General features: G+C 45.2%; 1 protein-coding gene across 1 annotated transcript in view; it reads right to left on the bottom strand.

Annotated features, from left to right (window-relative positions):
• LOC119386151 (uncharacterized) overlaps positions 1-17,366 on the bottom strand; it is a 33,188-nt gene extending 15,822 nt beyond the window's left edge. The window contains exons 1-3 of the mRNA XM_037653494.2: positions 17,085-17,366; positions 3,784-4,008; positions 1,556-1,749 (exon numbers count right to left, since the gene is read on the bottom strand). Coding sequence (XP_037509422.1) covers positions 1,556-1,749; positions 3,784-3,914 — 325 coding nt within the window. The 5' untranslated portion in view covers positions 3,915-4,008; positions 17,085-17,366. The remainder of the gene's footprint in view (positions 1-1,555; positions 1,750-3,783; positions 4,009-17,084) is intronic.
• Between the last annotated feature and the right edge of the window lie 285 nt (positions 17,367-17,651).

Genomic DNA, 17,651 nt, shown 5'->3' with positions numbered 1-17,651 from the left:
ATTGTGTACATTTGCAGACTTCAAGAGAAATTTCTATCCGACATAGTTTTAACATGCGTGTTTCTTCTTTACGTGAATAAGAAAAAAAGGGGGGGAAGGGGAGGGGAACATGTGAACTAAACACCGAGAATACTCATGTTTTCAGCGTCAGGTCATCTCATTTTGCTTACTGTTTTACTATATACACGTTGGACTCCGTTCAGCTTTTCTTTCCTCCCGGCAGAGCTTTCTTTTTCCAGGCGAACGCAAGAAAAGTAACTTCGTATCAAGCACCACCTTGCAAACAAACTCATTTCCCACATATACGCAAACGCTAAGGAACTTGCCGGAAGACAAAAATGACCGCAAAAAAGGGTTCAGCGCAGTTAAGGACGTTGCTGCGAGCGTGTTTTGTGACCATGTTGCTTTCTTCAAGACAGAGCAGCGAGTCTGAGTGATCTGACTCGAAGACTTTTGGCTGGTAGGATGAACAACAAGTCGAAAACGGAAAGCCAGGGAGTCGCGAGCGAGTGCGTGCATTACGAGGCCAGCGCACACCCATCGCCTGTTCTCCATGACGGTTGAACCCAAACAAACCGGAACATCTTGAACGGTGCCTAAATGGACGGCTCTCCGCCTGGCACACGTCCAAGGAACACAAGCGAGGCCACCGGACAACGTGCATTACAAGCGCGTGTCTCGAATGCGGCGGCGTCACTTCGAATCGCCGACGGGGCAGGGAACTCGGTGTTTTGACGCTGTCCGTCGATCACTGACCCGCGAAGGCATTTCACTCGCACGCACTGTCACAACAATCAGCTTTGACTAAACTTCTTGTTCAGAAAACAAAGGGGGAGTGCGCGTAAGTGTCCATCGCAGCTGGCAAAGCTAGAGAGGCATAAGTCGTCGAGGTGAAAGTCGCAACGTGTGCACACTCGATTTCGCGAATTCGGTAGAAAGTTATCGACATAGGTCGGCAAACTCACTCGTCTGTCGACTCACCAAGACTCAGATCGAGCCGTGAGTCTAAGTCTGAGTGCGTCCGCGGCGGAGGAATATTTTGGTGAGCTTGAGTCTGAGTGAGCCCGGTTGAGAAAAAAAAAATGCGAGTCGGAGTCCGAGTGAATCCGACTGAGGAAAATTTTCGCATGACAGTCTGAGTGAGTCTGGTTATGGAAAAAAAAATTAGGGAGTGAATACAAGTGAGTCCTAAGCGCAAAGTGTATTTCTCCAGTGAGTCTGAATGAGTTCCACTCCTTTTGCCGAACTATGGTAATCACTATTAATGGCGAATAGATCCGATGCCCATTACTTCAACAAAATATTACCTCAAGTCAGCTGTACCATAAGTTAGGAAGGATTTTTTATTGCCGGATAAAAAAAAAGCGAGGTCACAGCAATAATTCCTTCTTGTTCTTGTTTTTTTTTCGTAGGTCGACTGCTTTTTTTTGAACTAAACTGCGCTGGAGCCTCAAAGGCAATGTAGATACTATGTCGCACGCGTGTGCTAATAGTGGATTCGATGCACGATTTGTGTGCAAGGAGTGCTCTGTGCATTGCGGACTATATACATTACCCTGCTGCTGGAGGCAGTAGAGGAAGCCGCCGGGCGGCCGCAGCTCGCGCAGCCGCATCGCGCAGCTGATTAAAGCTGGCAGCGTGGAGTCGAAGAAGCGTCGGCTCTCGTCGGCCGACAGGGATTTGAGGAAGCGCTTGAGCAGGTCCAGCCGAATCTCCTCCCGCGGAGGGTCCTCCGGGTCGAGGCCCACGCTGAAAATCGTGGCGGCTATCAGTGAACAGTGTGCTTTGGTTGCTCGTCACACGCGCTATGAAACCCTCAATTAATTAAGGACGGTGTGACACTGCAAGACGACAAACTGTTTACACACAACATGACACAGATCAATCAATCAATCAATCAATCAATCAATCAATCAATCAATCAATCAATCAATCAATCAATCAATCAATCAATCAATCAATCAATCAATCAATCAATCAATCAATCAATCAATCAAATTTTTTATATTCCAATAAGAGAAAAATACGCCGATAAGTTTACAGAAAGTCCCAGAGCTTATGAGTACTTGTCAGGAAGTTATGCCAACAACAAATTTGGCGTACAAGAGGAGTAAGATTAGCAATGTAAACAATTAAACAAATAAATACGTTATATCTTAAAAGTACAAAAATACTTAAGAATGTAAAGTATTACGTATTCAAAGATATGATGGCAATTCCTCTTTTGAAGATTACAAATCAGGAAGAACACGATTCTATGATAAGGCAGTAAAGTAAGAGGTTGGTCTTCTATATTTTGAGTGTATTAGAGGCAACGAAAGGTTACTGCTAAAGGCAAATATTATTGGGCCAGTATTTGCACGACGATCACTCAATATTTATTGGGCGAATCACCAGATATGTTTGAACCCACAGCATAAACAGCGCCCAATCGGCATGCTTCCAGCGCTCTTAAGAAATGAGAGAATGGCATAGAAAAAAAAAGCGACACAGGACAGAATTTCTGCTGTACTGTTTTCCTTCTCTTCTTGCTGTAATATTAATTAATGTAGAGTTAGGAGCTAGCTCAGCATTCTGCGCTGGTATTATTTTCCGCTGCCGCACGTTTGCGATTTTGCTTGTAAAACGTTGGCCACCTTCTCCCGTCTGGGACACCACCATAAAGAGAGAGAGCGAGAGTAATAAGCCAGGTAATTTAAGAAGGCCGAGTTTGTTGGTGACTGCCGACCGAGGAATGGGAAGGCCGACCAAAGAAGTTTCATTAATATTCAGCACACTTTTTATACGAAGTCTTTGGAAAGCTAGAGAAGCACAACAAATTCTTCGAAGAGTTCGAACCGTTTTTAATATTTGTTAAGGCGTAATGCGCTCGCGCCGTAGGGCAAGTTAGTCGACGTAAGGTATTAGTACAACAAGGGAACTCATGCAGGCAGAAAGGAAAGCGGAGACAAGCCCTTATTTGTCTAATTAGGAAAGGAAAAAGAATGCCAGGCCTGCGCAGAACACGCAGCACAGCCACAGCGAAAGCTGGTGGAGCGGTCTTTCCAGAGCCCCTTGTAAACTCTGTTGGGGCGATTCAGGCAAGTACAGTTGGAAGGTACCCACTACGCCATAAATCACCATAATTTTGCGAAGTAGGGAAATACCCACTATACCATTATGCATCATTCTCCGGAGAAACGAGGTACCCACTACGCGTCACTAAGGCGTAACGTGCACTTTGTTGATGCTGTGGCTGATGACGATGAAGAATTATGGCTGAGCCCTTTGTAATGGGTGGGAAGCTTTAAACCACCCACTCGTTATGTGATTCGCATTGCGTGACGTCTGGTTGTTATTTTACTCTTCTACCACGCTATATTACATGTGTTAACGTGATTCCATGCTCGGCATGACAGTATAGGGTCTTTTTGCGAAGGAGTCTCAAGCACGTGGCTTTGCATGTGGTAGAATACTCGACTGTCACGCAGAGGGCCCGGGTTCAAATCCCGCCCGATCCCGGATTTCTTTTTCACCTCATTATGCGCGATAGCAGTTACGGACACCGGCGGTGGCGGCGGACAACTTCGCCACCAAAATCGGACATTGTTGTGGTCTCATAGCAGCTTTCGCTGTAAAAAGAGTTTCTTGATAGTACCGGTGTGAGATCAGGAGGATATGGTGAGATTCTCCGGATCACGAGAGCAGCGGCAAAAGATGTGCCCGAAATGCCACCTCAGTGCACGGGTCTTGCGAGGGTATCCGTATGTTTCGTAAGCGAGCGTGCTTGTGCTGTTAGTATACCAGCAGAGGTCGTAGATGCGCTGCATGTCGGCCACCAGTTGCTCGGGCGAGTGTGCGAACCGAAGCTGGCTCAGGTGTCGCTCCACCTCGGACCAAGTGGGCACGTCGCAGGGAAGCAGCACGTGCGCCATTTTCGGCCACAGTCACCAGCCCACCGCCGGCGACGTCAGCGCGCTTCAGTGGCCACATCGGCGGGCCACGTCACCACTTCCTCCAGGGCGGCACCTGCACAGCACGGCGAGTGAGGGCATGGTCACTTCCAGAGGCTCAAAGCAGACTTGGCAGTAATGAAATTACAGTAATTTAATTACTTTTGCTGTAATGAGCAATGTAATGAATGACTTGTGTGAGGTGGTAATTTAGTAATACAATGAATACTTCGAGCAAGTAACTTCCGGAAATTGACTCATTACTTTTCCAATTACTTTTGACTAAAAACAGCTTGTCCGCTTCCCTTATGGCACATAAAATTGGTCAAAGAAGGAAAGAAAAAAAAGTCGCATGGTCTTTTGTGAATTGCTAAGACGATTGGAAGACGAAAGGCATCTTCGTTTTCTTCTCATTCGATTGTATTGATCCCGCCCGAAATCTTTCCGCACCCGACGTGGTTTTGCACTGCCTCCGGGATCGGAGGAATTGGAAGCGTTCTGCACCTCGCATGGTTTTGCAGTGCCTCCGTGATCGGCCCACTTTTTGACCAAGCGACCATGTCATGTGATGACGCCACGTAATGTGCCGTCATAGTGGCGTCACGATGGCATTACGACGTCACCCATTTTGGCGACCTGTGAGTGTGGTGTCGCGCATTCATGCTTTTGCCAGTTTCGGTTTCGCAAAGAGCGCCACACGACGAGTATTTCATGTACCAACTCTTATAACCAATGTTATACACTCCCTGTGAATAAAGTTGAGTCCTCTCCCCGTTCCCAGCCTGGCTTGACGTGCTCTACGTGCGCTCCGGCGCCCAGCCGCCCTCCTTTCTTCCACCGGACGGTGCCTACGGTGGCGATACAACAGTGAGGTCATGATGACGTCATATGCACATGAATTTTTGTTCATGACTCGTGTTGACGGCGGCGGTCACTTTTCGCGTTTGATGAGGCACCTAAGGCTCTCGCCTTAATAACAAGGACAAGTTAATCTGAGTGCCAAACCTCAAGGATGGGAACGAGGCAGGCACACAGAAAAGCCGCGTAGCATTCGAACTTTTGTTGAAGTAACTTTACTACTTTTCAAAAGTAATGGTAATGTAATATTACTTTCGTCCAGCTGCAAATTGTAGCGTAATTCAGTTACATTTTTAAACATTCGAGAAAAGCAATGTAATTTACATACTTTTAGGAGTAATTTTGCCTTCCCTGACACAAAGGGTGATCGCGATAAGACAGAGCAACGACATGTTGTCTTAGTATTGACCTTTCCCAAAAAAACCTCCCCAGACCCTGTCGAGTGATGTCATGGACTGTTGTATGTATAAATATGTGGCTCGCGCAAAAAAAAAAAAAATACTGCAGAGGTAACCTCTCCTGACTCAGAAAGCCTAAAAAGTAGGTGCTCCTTCTCAGCTATGGAAACGTAGCGAAGAACGCCGGACAACATTGCTGTACCTGTGGCTTCTTTGTGCAAACAAGGCGCAAAACACAACAGGGGAAGAAATAGGCAGAAGGAAAGGGCTTGAACTCGCAATTTACATTACTCTAAAAAAAAGCATCTACGCGCTACAAAACTGTGCCAAGAATGCGCAGAAAACCTACGCGAACAGCGTCACGTTAGATTCGAACAATAACACACACGAACTATAGACCAGCGACAAGTTCTAAGCCGCCTGTCACTCCGCTTTGTTGCGCGATCATTCGGCATTTAGAGTCAGACCAACCAAAAGTTAGTGTTTACATCGTTGCAAGCTGCCACGAAAATGTAATATAAGCGATGACTGGATTTTCGAGCACTCCTTTTCGTCACTGGTTTTGTGCCAAATCGAATGCTGACGTCACAGAAAGAAGTGCAAGTAAGAAAACAGGAGATAATGAGAGGGAGAAGGAAAAAAAGCAAAGACGGGGAAGTTACAAAGGCGTGTGTCCGGTTTACTATTCTAAAATAGGTGTTAATAAAGTTGTTTCCATCCATACACAGGAAAAGATGGGTTAGCTTAAACCTTCAGACCCAATTTACCAGCACACGACTAAAAAAATCTATCTTGACACAAAATCATCCTAAACCAAATTATATATATATATATATATATATATATATATATATATATATATATATATATATATATATATATATATGTCAGGGCGACGAGTAATGAATTCGCGTTACATTGGGAGCTTGCTTGGCGGGCCCAATGGTAAGTATGGACGCCCGAGAGCAGCCTATGGCGCCGTTTCCACAATGTGCTAGAGGGCCGTCTGCACAATTAGCATGCGCATACTGAATGAAATAATGCACATTGTATGCACTTGTTTGTCTTGGTATACGTGGTGTGCAGACGGCCCTCTAGCACATTGTGGAAACGGCGCCATAGGCTGCTCTCGGGCTCCATACTTACCATTGGGCCCGCCAAGCATGCTCCCAATGTAACGCGAATTCATTACTCGTCGCCCTGACATCAACGCGAGAAGACTTTCGTCCACTCAAGAGTCGCTGACATACATCTCGCATCTTGCCTCTGCCTGTGACGAGTGTCAGCTGCAAGGGCGACCACGTGCTTTGCGGCGAAGCACCAACAAAAAGAAATGCAGGACGCGTTCGGAGGGCCAAATTCAAAAATTATTTTCTTCCTTAAAACAAAAAAATGATTTGATTAGACTTTCTTCATTAATGATAGTAGACTACATCGTTACTTAACGATGTAGTCTACTATCAAATGCCGCATGACGACGATTTTTACTTGGACCGCATCAGTATGAAAAATACGTTGAAACATGCGACAAATCGCCTATTTTCTCTAATTTCACAATTTTTTCGGGAAGATTTGACGTCTGTTTTACCCCTAAACATTTTTGTACTAAAATACACTTTCCTGAAAATCATACCATTATTTCTGTCGGTTAGGGAAAGTTCCAGATAGCTCAAAACAAAATCACGAACTTTGAAGATTTTCGTAGTTTTTGAAGATACGTAGCTGGTAGTGAAACACAAAGTTTTCGGAATTAAAGAATAGGACAACTAAACAGAACCTCTGCGATGGCGCAAGCGTGGTTTCGAAGCTCAACACACAAAAAATGGATTTTATACACATTTTTCTATAAGGCACGGTTTAACAAATACAAGCGAAATTCGAGGGGGCGCCATGATCGTCAAAAATTTTTGCGAGCAAAAATGTTTTGCCACAATACTCTATGTGGCACAGGAAAAAGGCACAAATTTTATCAGCAAAATCTGAGATGTGCGAGCGCCCCGTCTGGGACACTTGGCATGGAATCAGCCATATATATATATACATATATATATATATATATATATATATATATATATATATATATATATACATATATATACATATATACATATATACATATATACATATATATACATATATACATATATACATATATATACATATATACATATATACATATATACACATATATACATATATATATATATATACATATATATATATATATATAATATATATATATATATATATATATATATATATATATGAGAACAGACAATAATGCCAAGGAAAGTATAGGGGGTGTTATTTGTAATAATTGGGATATAAACGTGAAGAAAGTAAAATGGACGAAAAAATAACTCGCCGCCGGCAGAGACCAAACCTGCGACCTTCGAATAACGCGTCCGATGCTCTACCACTGAGCTACGGCGGCGGTCATCCCCCCGTCCACTTTATGGGCTATATATGTGCATTTACTTTACTCGTCCACTTTACTTTCTTCACATTTATATCCCAAACATTACAAGTAACATCCCCTATACTTCCCTTGGCATTATTGCCTGTTCTCATTAATATTGTGTCTAACGAAGAAAAGCAAGCCCTTAAAAGTAATCCTCTTTCCTTCATTCATAGCGAGGGTCTCGTTCTGGCAGACTTGATGCCTTCAGGTAGTATGCGAGGGATTATTGGTCAGCTGCCAGCTCGTAAGAAGTTCACGTGCTACGCGACGCCAAAAGGCAGAAAAAGAGTGTTCCACACTCGCCGCCATGCCTGCGATCGGCGCTAACACTGCTAGGTTTAAATGCACATTTTTGTTTTGTAATTAACTAATTTCTTAATTAGGATTACTTAACGAAATTGCTAAATATCGACTTTAGGCAAGAAATGCGGCTTGCTAAGTTCGAGAGCGTCTTCAAAAACCCCAATTGCATTATTTGCGATAAAGAAACTCACGTATACCCTTTTTTCCAAGCTGCAATGAAAGCCCGCGAAATACAAGAAGAACCACGTGACTAGAGCATTCGCCCGCAGCGAAAATGCTGCCGTCAGCCGTGGTTTGATCGAACGAAATCAGCTGCGGCCGCGATTCGCCGTTTCCGTTGCAGCGGTAGGCCGATAAGTTAACGGTGGTTTCTTGGCCCGCACTCGCTACAACTTGCACCGTCACGTGCGCCAACTGGCTGACGCGGGCCAAGAAACCAACGCCCACTTATCGGCCTACCGCGGCAACGGAGACGGCGAGTCGCTGCCGGAGCTGATTTCGTGTGCTTCTCCTCGTGCATACTCTTATTGCGGAGAAGCCAGCTCCGGCGAACGTTCACGTTTGAAGGAGCTAGGCACGCAGCGCGTTTCAGACCTCAGGGCCTCACGTAAGTAAACCGTGCACGGACTTCGTTTTCCTTTGAACAGAAGAACAGATATCAAACTTATCAGCTCAATATTGACTGCAGTTGCAATTTCCTGGCTATGCTTAAAACGACCACGATCACTGCATCTACAGTATGAAATGCGAAAACAGATAACCAGCGAAAGGCGAATTATCACGTGGTGCTAGGAAGAGTTTAATGGTTCTCTGACCCTACCTAACTAGAAATTCTCATTGCAATATAAATACAGGATCACTAATGCAATACTCCTGGGTGACGCCTTATTCAGCAGTGGCCGCACGGAAATACCAGATATCAGAGAAGGGAGGACACAGAGACTTCAAGAGCTAACTAACGTGACTATAAAATACCGAAAAAGTAGCACAAACAATTTTAAGAATGTTAAAGCAGATCAGCTTAGAGAAACAAGTGTACTGCTATTTAATTTCCTACTGAAAAACAACACATAGTAAAGTGAAACAAAGTACGCCCTGGATCTAGTATAATACGATATAATTCCGTGCGATGTCGTACAATAATTACAGTTAATATCTGGAGTTTTACGCAGAAAACTTATAATGACGTTATGAGGCACGCCACAATGGGGTACTACGGATTCATTTTGACCACCGGGGTACTTTAACGTGCACTAAATCTAAGCACGCGAGTGTTGTTGCATTTCGCCCTCATCCATGGAATGCGGCCGCCGTGTCCGGGAGTCGAACCCGCGTCATCGAGCTTCACAGCGCAACATCTTAGCCACTAAGCTATAAAAAGAAACAAAAACAAAGACACGTCGCGGTGGCGCAAAGGCTGTGGAATTATGTTGCTGAATTCAATGTTGCGGCTTCATTTTCCCTCGATGGCGACCGCATTTCGACAGGGCAGCTAAATAGAAAAAAAAGAATAAAAATAAATAAAAACGCCAGTGCATTAGATTTATGTGCAAGTACGCTAAGGAATCTCAAGAAGTCAAAATTAATCAGAAGCCTTCCACTACCAGGCGTGCCTCAAAACACACAAGGCAGTCATCAGATGTTGAACCTCAAAATTTAATGTTTAATCACGAAGCAAGGTCAAACACGCGCAGAAGCAAGCAGCGAAGGAGTCTCGTCTAGGAATCCCGACCTCTCGAAGTCACGCGATGTGTGGATCGAACGAAGACGGCTTGCGAGAAGCACGGGGACTGGTACGACGTCCAGAAGAGCGTATAAGCCGGCTAGCTCTTCAACCGCTGAGCCACCCGAGCCTTGTCCAAGGACGAAGCGCAGCAATTTATACCGTATACGTCGCAAGCAGCATCCCCAGAGATTTCCGATGGAAAGCCAGCTTGAAGCCTTGAGGATTATCTCTGCACATTGTCCTAAGGCTTTTACTTCAGCAGTCTCATCTGCACTATCCTCCCGTTTGCCCTCTCTCTCTCTCTCTCTCAAACACACACACACACACACACACACACACACACACACACACACACACACACACACACACACACACACACACACACACACACACACACACACACACACACACACACACACACACACACACACAAGAAGCAAGTGTTCTGCTCTCGGTGCCAATTCTACTGCACAGTGTTTTAATTACATGCAAGAGAAAAACGGCCCTACAAGAAACAGTGACCAGTGCGTATAAAGCTAGCTGCATGATTTTTAATTTGCTTTACAAAAATCGGAACGAAGAAATTGCTTTCGCGACATCAATTCCTTGTGTACGTCTTAGTGCGCGACAAGCGTAAACCTCCTTACGTATACTAGTGTAATTCATTAAGTACGGGATTACTGGGAGTTACGTAGGTACTGGGAGTTAGATACACTCCTAGGTCTCATGCATATAAATACCCGATAATGTGGACGAGGGGACGACCACCGGCCTAACTCAACTGGTAAGAGCATCGAGCGCGTAATCCGAAGGCTGCAGGTTCGGCCCCTGCCGGCGGCAACTTGTCTCTTCGTCCACTTTACTTTATTCACATCTACATCACAATTACCACAATACACTTAAAATAGTACAGTTAACGTCCTCTATACTATCCTTGGCTTCATTATCTGCTGGTTTTCATTAAGGTTGTGTGAAACCAAGAAACGAGCCCTCAAAATTCCCTTCCTTCATTAATTAGGTACGGTAAGTAACTTAAGGCAATTTCATCGGCGCGAACTTCGTGGCAGCTTTCTGTTCGTTTCGAGCATTGAGGCCGAGTTGTGCTTGGTATAAATAATTACGTCCGCGCAACAAGTTGAAGCTCGCATAACTTGTATTGGCTCCTGTACATCCCCTCACGCATAGTAGCTTGAATAAGCAAAGAAATAAGATACTGCTACTATGTTACTCTGAGCTCATGCCTTGTGCAAGGTCACGATTGCTCAGCGCTCCACGCCAACGCTCGGATATCGAAGGTTAGCTACACGCTACGAGCAAGCGCGCGCGCGCACACACACACACACACACACACACACACACACACACACACACACACACACACACACACACACACACACACACACACACACACACACACACACACACACACACACACACACACACACACAAACTCGCACGCACGCAGGCATGTATGCTGAGCAAAGAGATAATGAGGACGCCTCTAATTAGCAAAGACACGCGCCCGAGCCCTCATTAGCACCAGGCGGGGGGTGGATCGCGAGGCGAGCGAGCGAAGTTATATGCGCGCGGGGCGTGCCGCCGGCGCGCCATGTTTGGCCGAGAAGACAAATTGTCGCGGGCCGCCTACCCCGTACTTGCTGAAGAGATTAGCTCGAAAAGTTTTCCTGAATGCGTGCGGACTGTCTCGTCGTCGCCGCCGGTACACAGCCAGACGGTTATATGAGCGCAGGCTCATGAACCACACGCATAGCCCGAGTGCTTTTCATTGCCACCCACCGCTGGCCTAGCTGTGCGAGTCTGCCATTCCTCCGAAGAAATGAGTTCTATTATATCCTCTTCATCCGCGAGCATTCGCGAACTGCGGCGCAGACTGATAAAGCTCCCGACTTTTGGCCTGGCTTCTCTCTGTCTCTCTCTGAGCAATAAGAGCTCTAGGTGCCACCGAATGCATGGAGAGATAGGACGAAAAAGTTCCCCAACTCGATCATGCCTCGCGTGCCACTTCGCGCGCGCGTGTTTTTAACGATGACAGATGGTGTTGGCTAGCGCCAGCGGCGTCATGAAAGAAAGCCACAGATACAAAGTAAAGAGACACATAAGATTTAGCATAACGCCTGATCCCTCTCTCTCGCTCTATGTTATTTCTTTAGTCTTTTTCCCGGATTGTTACATATAATGCTCCCATACCTTCACTGTTTGATGATAAAGGTCATAGGCGTGCACACGGATGTGTGTGTGTGTGGCGAGAGGTCGGCCGCCCCCTTAATCATCCAAGGGGCCCGCAAAGTTCGCTCCATACCTGCCGGACTTGTCCCGTCATTGTTGGAAGTGCACGGTTATGGACGACGGCTTTTGGCGATAATTGCGGCCGATGACCACTGATGCTGCACCCAAAGAACGGTTCACTTCCCGCATCTCTCATCTAACGCACATTCCCACATATCGCAACGGCCTGTCTTTGGTCCCCAGCTTGCCGGGTACAAAAGCAGGCCGTTGTGACCGTTTCATTTTCATTTTTTTCGATCCATCGCGAAGCTTGTTTTCTGTCGAACTCGACCAACACGGGGTAGGGGGCGCCCAAGTAAAATATGACACCCCACCCCTAATGGAAAAACCTGTGCACGCCTCTATGACAAAGGCGACTGCGTTGTTTTGCTCAAGGGCATATATAAGGTGTCCAAGTAACGCGCATGCTTTGATGTGAAGCCTATCTGCTCTTCTGTAGCTCCTTCCACGTGAGTTCTGAGCTGACTCTGTATAGCGCTGTCGGCGTGAAAGCGGCCACATTCGTAGACAACGCCTCGCACGCTTGTATAAGTCGGCAACGTAAAGGCCTCGTCTAGTCGCTGGGCCATCCTTTTCTACGATTACAGCGCTTCGTCTCTTCTTTCGTCCGCGTGCAGCCTTGCGTTGTAAGCGTACTTATATATCTCAGAATATTACTGTTTTAGATGCTTACGTCAGAGCACTATGCGCGATGACGTGCGCTCTGGTCAGCTTGCTTACCTTCTCAATTACACGACGTAGACATACAGACAGGACAACAACAACAATAATGACCGCGGCTTCCGTTTTTGTTCAAGCTTTTGTTTAGAAAGTGAACCAGATAAATAAAAAGCCCAATAGTGCCTTACTTGGCGAATAAACTGCAGTGCAACATAACATATAGCGTTAAAAATATGCACAGCTCCAGTTATATTTATAGCTACTTCTATATTTCATTCTTTCATTCTTCATACAACAAAAGCAGGGCTGGGCAAAGATACTTTGAAATTGTATCGCGATACGATACAAGATACTCAGGCAAGAAGTATTGGAGATACAGATACAAGATATTGCCGCAAAATTGGTATCCGATACGATACTTAGTAATTGTATCTTAAGATACTTCGATACATTCTCAAATGTGTTATTATAGATCCATATAATGTAGCAGCAAACGCCTATATATGCACGAAAATGTCTGCTTCAAAATTTAACTGTGACCTATTTTGTTCCACTTGAATGAAATGTCTGTTAGTATCTCAAAAGATTTGCCCTTCTTGCTCAAAGTACATTAGTTCCCTTCCAAAATAACCTATTGGGGTTTGTTTTAGCTTATTCACAGGACAACTCTTTGTACATTTCGCTGACAGCGGTACTTACTTTGCACAGCTTGCCGACCATCTATAGCAGGTTGCCATATAATCACAGTAACTTCAATAAGAAGCCTTGTCACGATGGTGCAAATACGGGTGTGGACTTTTACCTTGTCCGTAAAATACAGCTTGTACAATACCGTATATACGGACAGGTGTACAGCAGTGTAGTGAACTATAACAGCAGCAACAACGCTGGTAGCGACATTTCTTTTAGTGGGGGGGGGGGGGGGTGAGACTCGTGGTGCATACTTGGGGTTTGAGCCATTTCGCTCGCGGCCCGGCACGCACAAATGACCGTCTTCGTCTTCTTTGTTTTTATTTTCTAAATAAGTATGTTCGTGAGCTGCACAGACATGACTGGTCTCAAGCATTCCTTTCGTGAGGAACATGTGGTCACCATGGGCTAAAACAGAACCGTAGAACAAAAACTGCGTATTTCAGAATCCGCGTCCAGATATCAGTCATTCTGTACATCGCTATCGATATTTCTCGAATCCTGACTCCAAATCCCCTTCAGAAATGACCTATGTATGAGATATGGGAAAGGCTTCCTTTCAAACGTCATTTTGTTCAAACTCTCTCCCACCATCTTCACTGTCCCGGCCCTTGCAACTAAATTTCGCGACTGCGGCCCGCTGGCTATAAGCTCTGTTTGAGACCCCTGGTTATACGTAGATGATGTAAAACTGCAATGAATTGTCATATTCTAGTTATCTGCTGGAGTAAAGGATTCTTTGTTGATATACTCACGTGCAATATTTTTAGCAATTTTTCTTCAACGAGAGAACATGTGCAACACAGAAATGTCTCAGACGTATTGTATAGTTCCATAAAGCGTCGCAGCACACAGCCGCGCTTCGCGCTATTGCCACTTATAGCACCCACTACGTGGCGATTGGTAATGCGAAAATTATTTAAGAAAGCCCGAAACAGGAAAACAAATATAAGTAAAACAGAGAAGTGGTTGTGTATCAAACATTCACATTGAATGAGTACAGAAACACAATTCAGACGGCGCCCATAATAGCTATGAGCATGAAGTATCGTCGACTTACCTGTTGAGACAATAGAAAATTCAGTGCCTATGTAAAATTGCCTGAAACGGATCGTTGGGACGCTCATGAGCAAAACCGAGCATTCAGCAAAACAAAGTTTCTCGAATCCCCTTTCTAACATCTTTAAGGTGGCTCCTAATGATTTCCATTATTATAATGCAAACTCAATTTCGCTATTTTCATAAGCGGTAAGCAGAATGTTTTGTACTGTTTACTCAAGGTACGGCCACATAATTATATATTTGTTTTCAAAATCACCTTGGCAACGTGTAAATGTGTAAACAGTAGTGGAAATAAAGCAGACAGATGAATAAAGCAGAGATCTTATTTTGGGAGCGCGTCGCAAAAGACATACCACAGTGACCAGACTGGAAAAACAGTGCAGAGACTTAGGTAATGTAAGGGATGTAAAATGATAGCTAAGGAGGCACTTGTGCTGATAATCAAATTATGATTTCATAATTTTTTTGAATAAATGTAGCAAGACGTGAGAAATACGGTGCGCCAAGATAGCTTCTGTTAGGTTAACGCTTGCTCTTTTAGATCTAGCATCAGTACCAGTGGCGCTAACGTTGTTAGATTCTTATTGGCATATAAGTTAATTCATGGCATGCAAGTCAAACTTACATCCACGAGATCATTCAAATCGCTGATATGTAAAATCCACGCGACGCAAAGGAACCCCATTCTTGCACGCATCCCATTTCGTTGCGGAGCAAAAAGCAAGAGAATCTTCAGTAACGACACTGTAGCACGGCCGCTACATAAAAAAAAAACAGCTGTTTTTTTTTTATGTAGCGGCCGTGACTGTAGCAACATCAGAATTTGCGCGATAGACGCGACGCAGAACAGTGGCTAAGAGCAAGTGTCGCGGCATTGGCGCAACTAAAAAGAAAAGAAATCGAGCAAACAAAAGGTGCGTGGGCTGGGCGTAGACGTCCGCGCGCTTGTCTTCCTCATCCTCTGCCCTCACTGGATGACTCTGGCGTAAAAATAAAATTACGTCACTGCCCTAAGACTTAATCAGATGGCTTAGTGGCACCAGTACCAGCTTGAGAAGCGGAGCTTGGCCAGCGATTATTGTTTCGCTCGGTTGTGTTGCGATAGAAGTATCTTGTATCTTAAGATACACGATACATTATCGAATGTATCGGAAATACAGATACAGATACTTGTCTTTCGAGAAGTATCGCGATACAGATACAAGATACCCATAGAGTATCTAAGATAGTATCTAAAATACATGTATCTTCGATACTGCCCAGCACTGAACAAAAGCTACCGGGAAAGAGCGGATATGAATCGGGATGCTATGCACGCTGCGCGCCATTCGTTCTACATCGCTCTGATCTGCCACACACACTTAATCATTCACGGTGCAGGTTTGTATTCACAGAAACATCTTAGGCTAGAAGAGTTTCCGTAAGAGAAAATTTCAGCCAATTCTGCTGCAGTATACATAATTAGTGAACGTAACCAACCAATCGCAAAGAACCGCTAAGAACAAAACGCTTTGTGAATTCGACTACAGTTCTGTGCACCTCTGCGTCAAACATCCAGTGTATACTCGCTAATGTACTTTCACTTAAATGTCGAATTTGAAGATCGTGGCGATAACATTGATACAATATCGATGGTGCTAAAACACGGATACCTCGTCGTATTCGGGACAATTAAGAGAGTTAGGAGAGGCTTCCCGATGTGTGTTTTTCGTATAGTTTACTCGACCAATGAGCGATTTGAATCAAATTACGCCACTGTCCACGCAAGCACAGAATGCTGATCCCAGTAGCACCGGACGTTACGGCTAACGCCGTTCCTACAGAAAAACGTGAAAACAATCAAAATTAATCGTATTAAACCGTGCAGCTAGGGTAATACAATACCCACGCAGCATACATTTTCTTTTAAACTATCACTTTAAAAAAAATACATAAAAATAGCCTACACAGCGATGAACAAAAATATTGGTAACAACATTTCAGTCGTAAAAAACGGCGCGTCAAAGAATATATGGCGAGATCGGACGATTTTGTCCGAATGCGCTGAATCAAAACTTTCGCGAAGAACGTTGCCGAGTATACGACTTCATCTACTTGCGCGAAGAAAGAGCTCCGTTCATTGCTCTCAGAGCATTCGAAGGAACCAATAAGAGCGCCAACCGTAAATATTTTACGTCCACTTTCGTTGTTACCAAGACGCTATAACGCCAAACAGCTCTGTATCACATCGGTACACGTACATAAAGTAGACAAAAACGACGCGGCCGTTACGCGATACAACCACTCGCAACTTCGCGTCCCCGAAACAAACAAAAGCGTTAACTAACGTTTCTTCTATGCGCAATTTTCGCGAAATTGGCCTATACATCTCCGCCTTTACAGATCTGTAAAACCAGAACATTACCTCTTTCATTTCGCGTTGTCAACTCCGCCAATGAGCACAGCTAGCTGCGGAGATTCCGCCACACCCCTACGGCACTAAATGGGGTCGGATGCGGGTCTCTAAAGGCGCGTCGTAATCTAACGACCGTTTACACAAGACCCCCCCCTCCCCATCCTCCAGCCTTTCTCTCCTCCACACGCAAGAACAAAGGATAACAACTTCGTTAATGCGAGGCGGCACTTTTAAGGCACTACACGTCTCGGTGCTATAAACCGCCTAAATGCGGGCACATTTATATACTCACGTTCGCCAGAAAGGACCTCCTTGACACCGCGCGGGAATTTATGCGCCGGCAGCATTCGTCTAGCTCACGGGAGCGTCTGCTCGTAAAACGATACCGAGCGTACAGGCGCGCTGCATTCACTACGGGGCGTCAATGCATCGGTAAACAGCAGCAGCGCCGCGTCGTCCTTCGGGTGAAGCAAAGGCGGCTGCAGACGTACGAGCGTTGGGCTGCATAGCACAAAGCATTGAAGCTAAGCGCTAGAGAGAGCTAGAGAAAGAAATAGAGAGATAGTGCATCAGGGAACTGCGCGGGAACCGCAAAAAAAAAAAAAAAAATGCGCACGAAATGCTACGCGAAACTACGTCACCACTAGTCGGCCGCTGATGAAGGCTGTACGCCAAGCTGCAAAAATGGAAATGCAGCGTGAAGTCGTTTGTTCTTCACTGAGGCTAGACGGTTCAGGGAGGACGTTGACGCTGCCGCGCGTTTGTGTACTGGTACGTGACGAGTATAGAGCTCTGACAGGCCCGTGTGTATAGTGCGCGAAGACCAAAGGTCGTCAGAAGCGGGAATAATAACCTTGCG

Source organism: Rhipicephalus sanguineus, chromosome 3 (genome assembly GCF_013339695.2).
Source record: "Rhipicephalus sanguineus isolate Rsan-2018 chromosome 3, BIME_Rsan_1.4, whole genome shotgun sequence".
Classification (NCBI taxonomy): Eukaryota; Metazoa; Arthropoda; class Arachnida; order Ixodida; family Ixodidae; genus Rhipicephalus; species Rhipicephalus sanguineus.
This window is presented reverse-complemented; position numbering and strand designations above follow the sequence as displayed.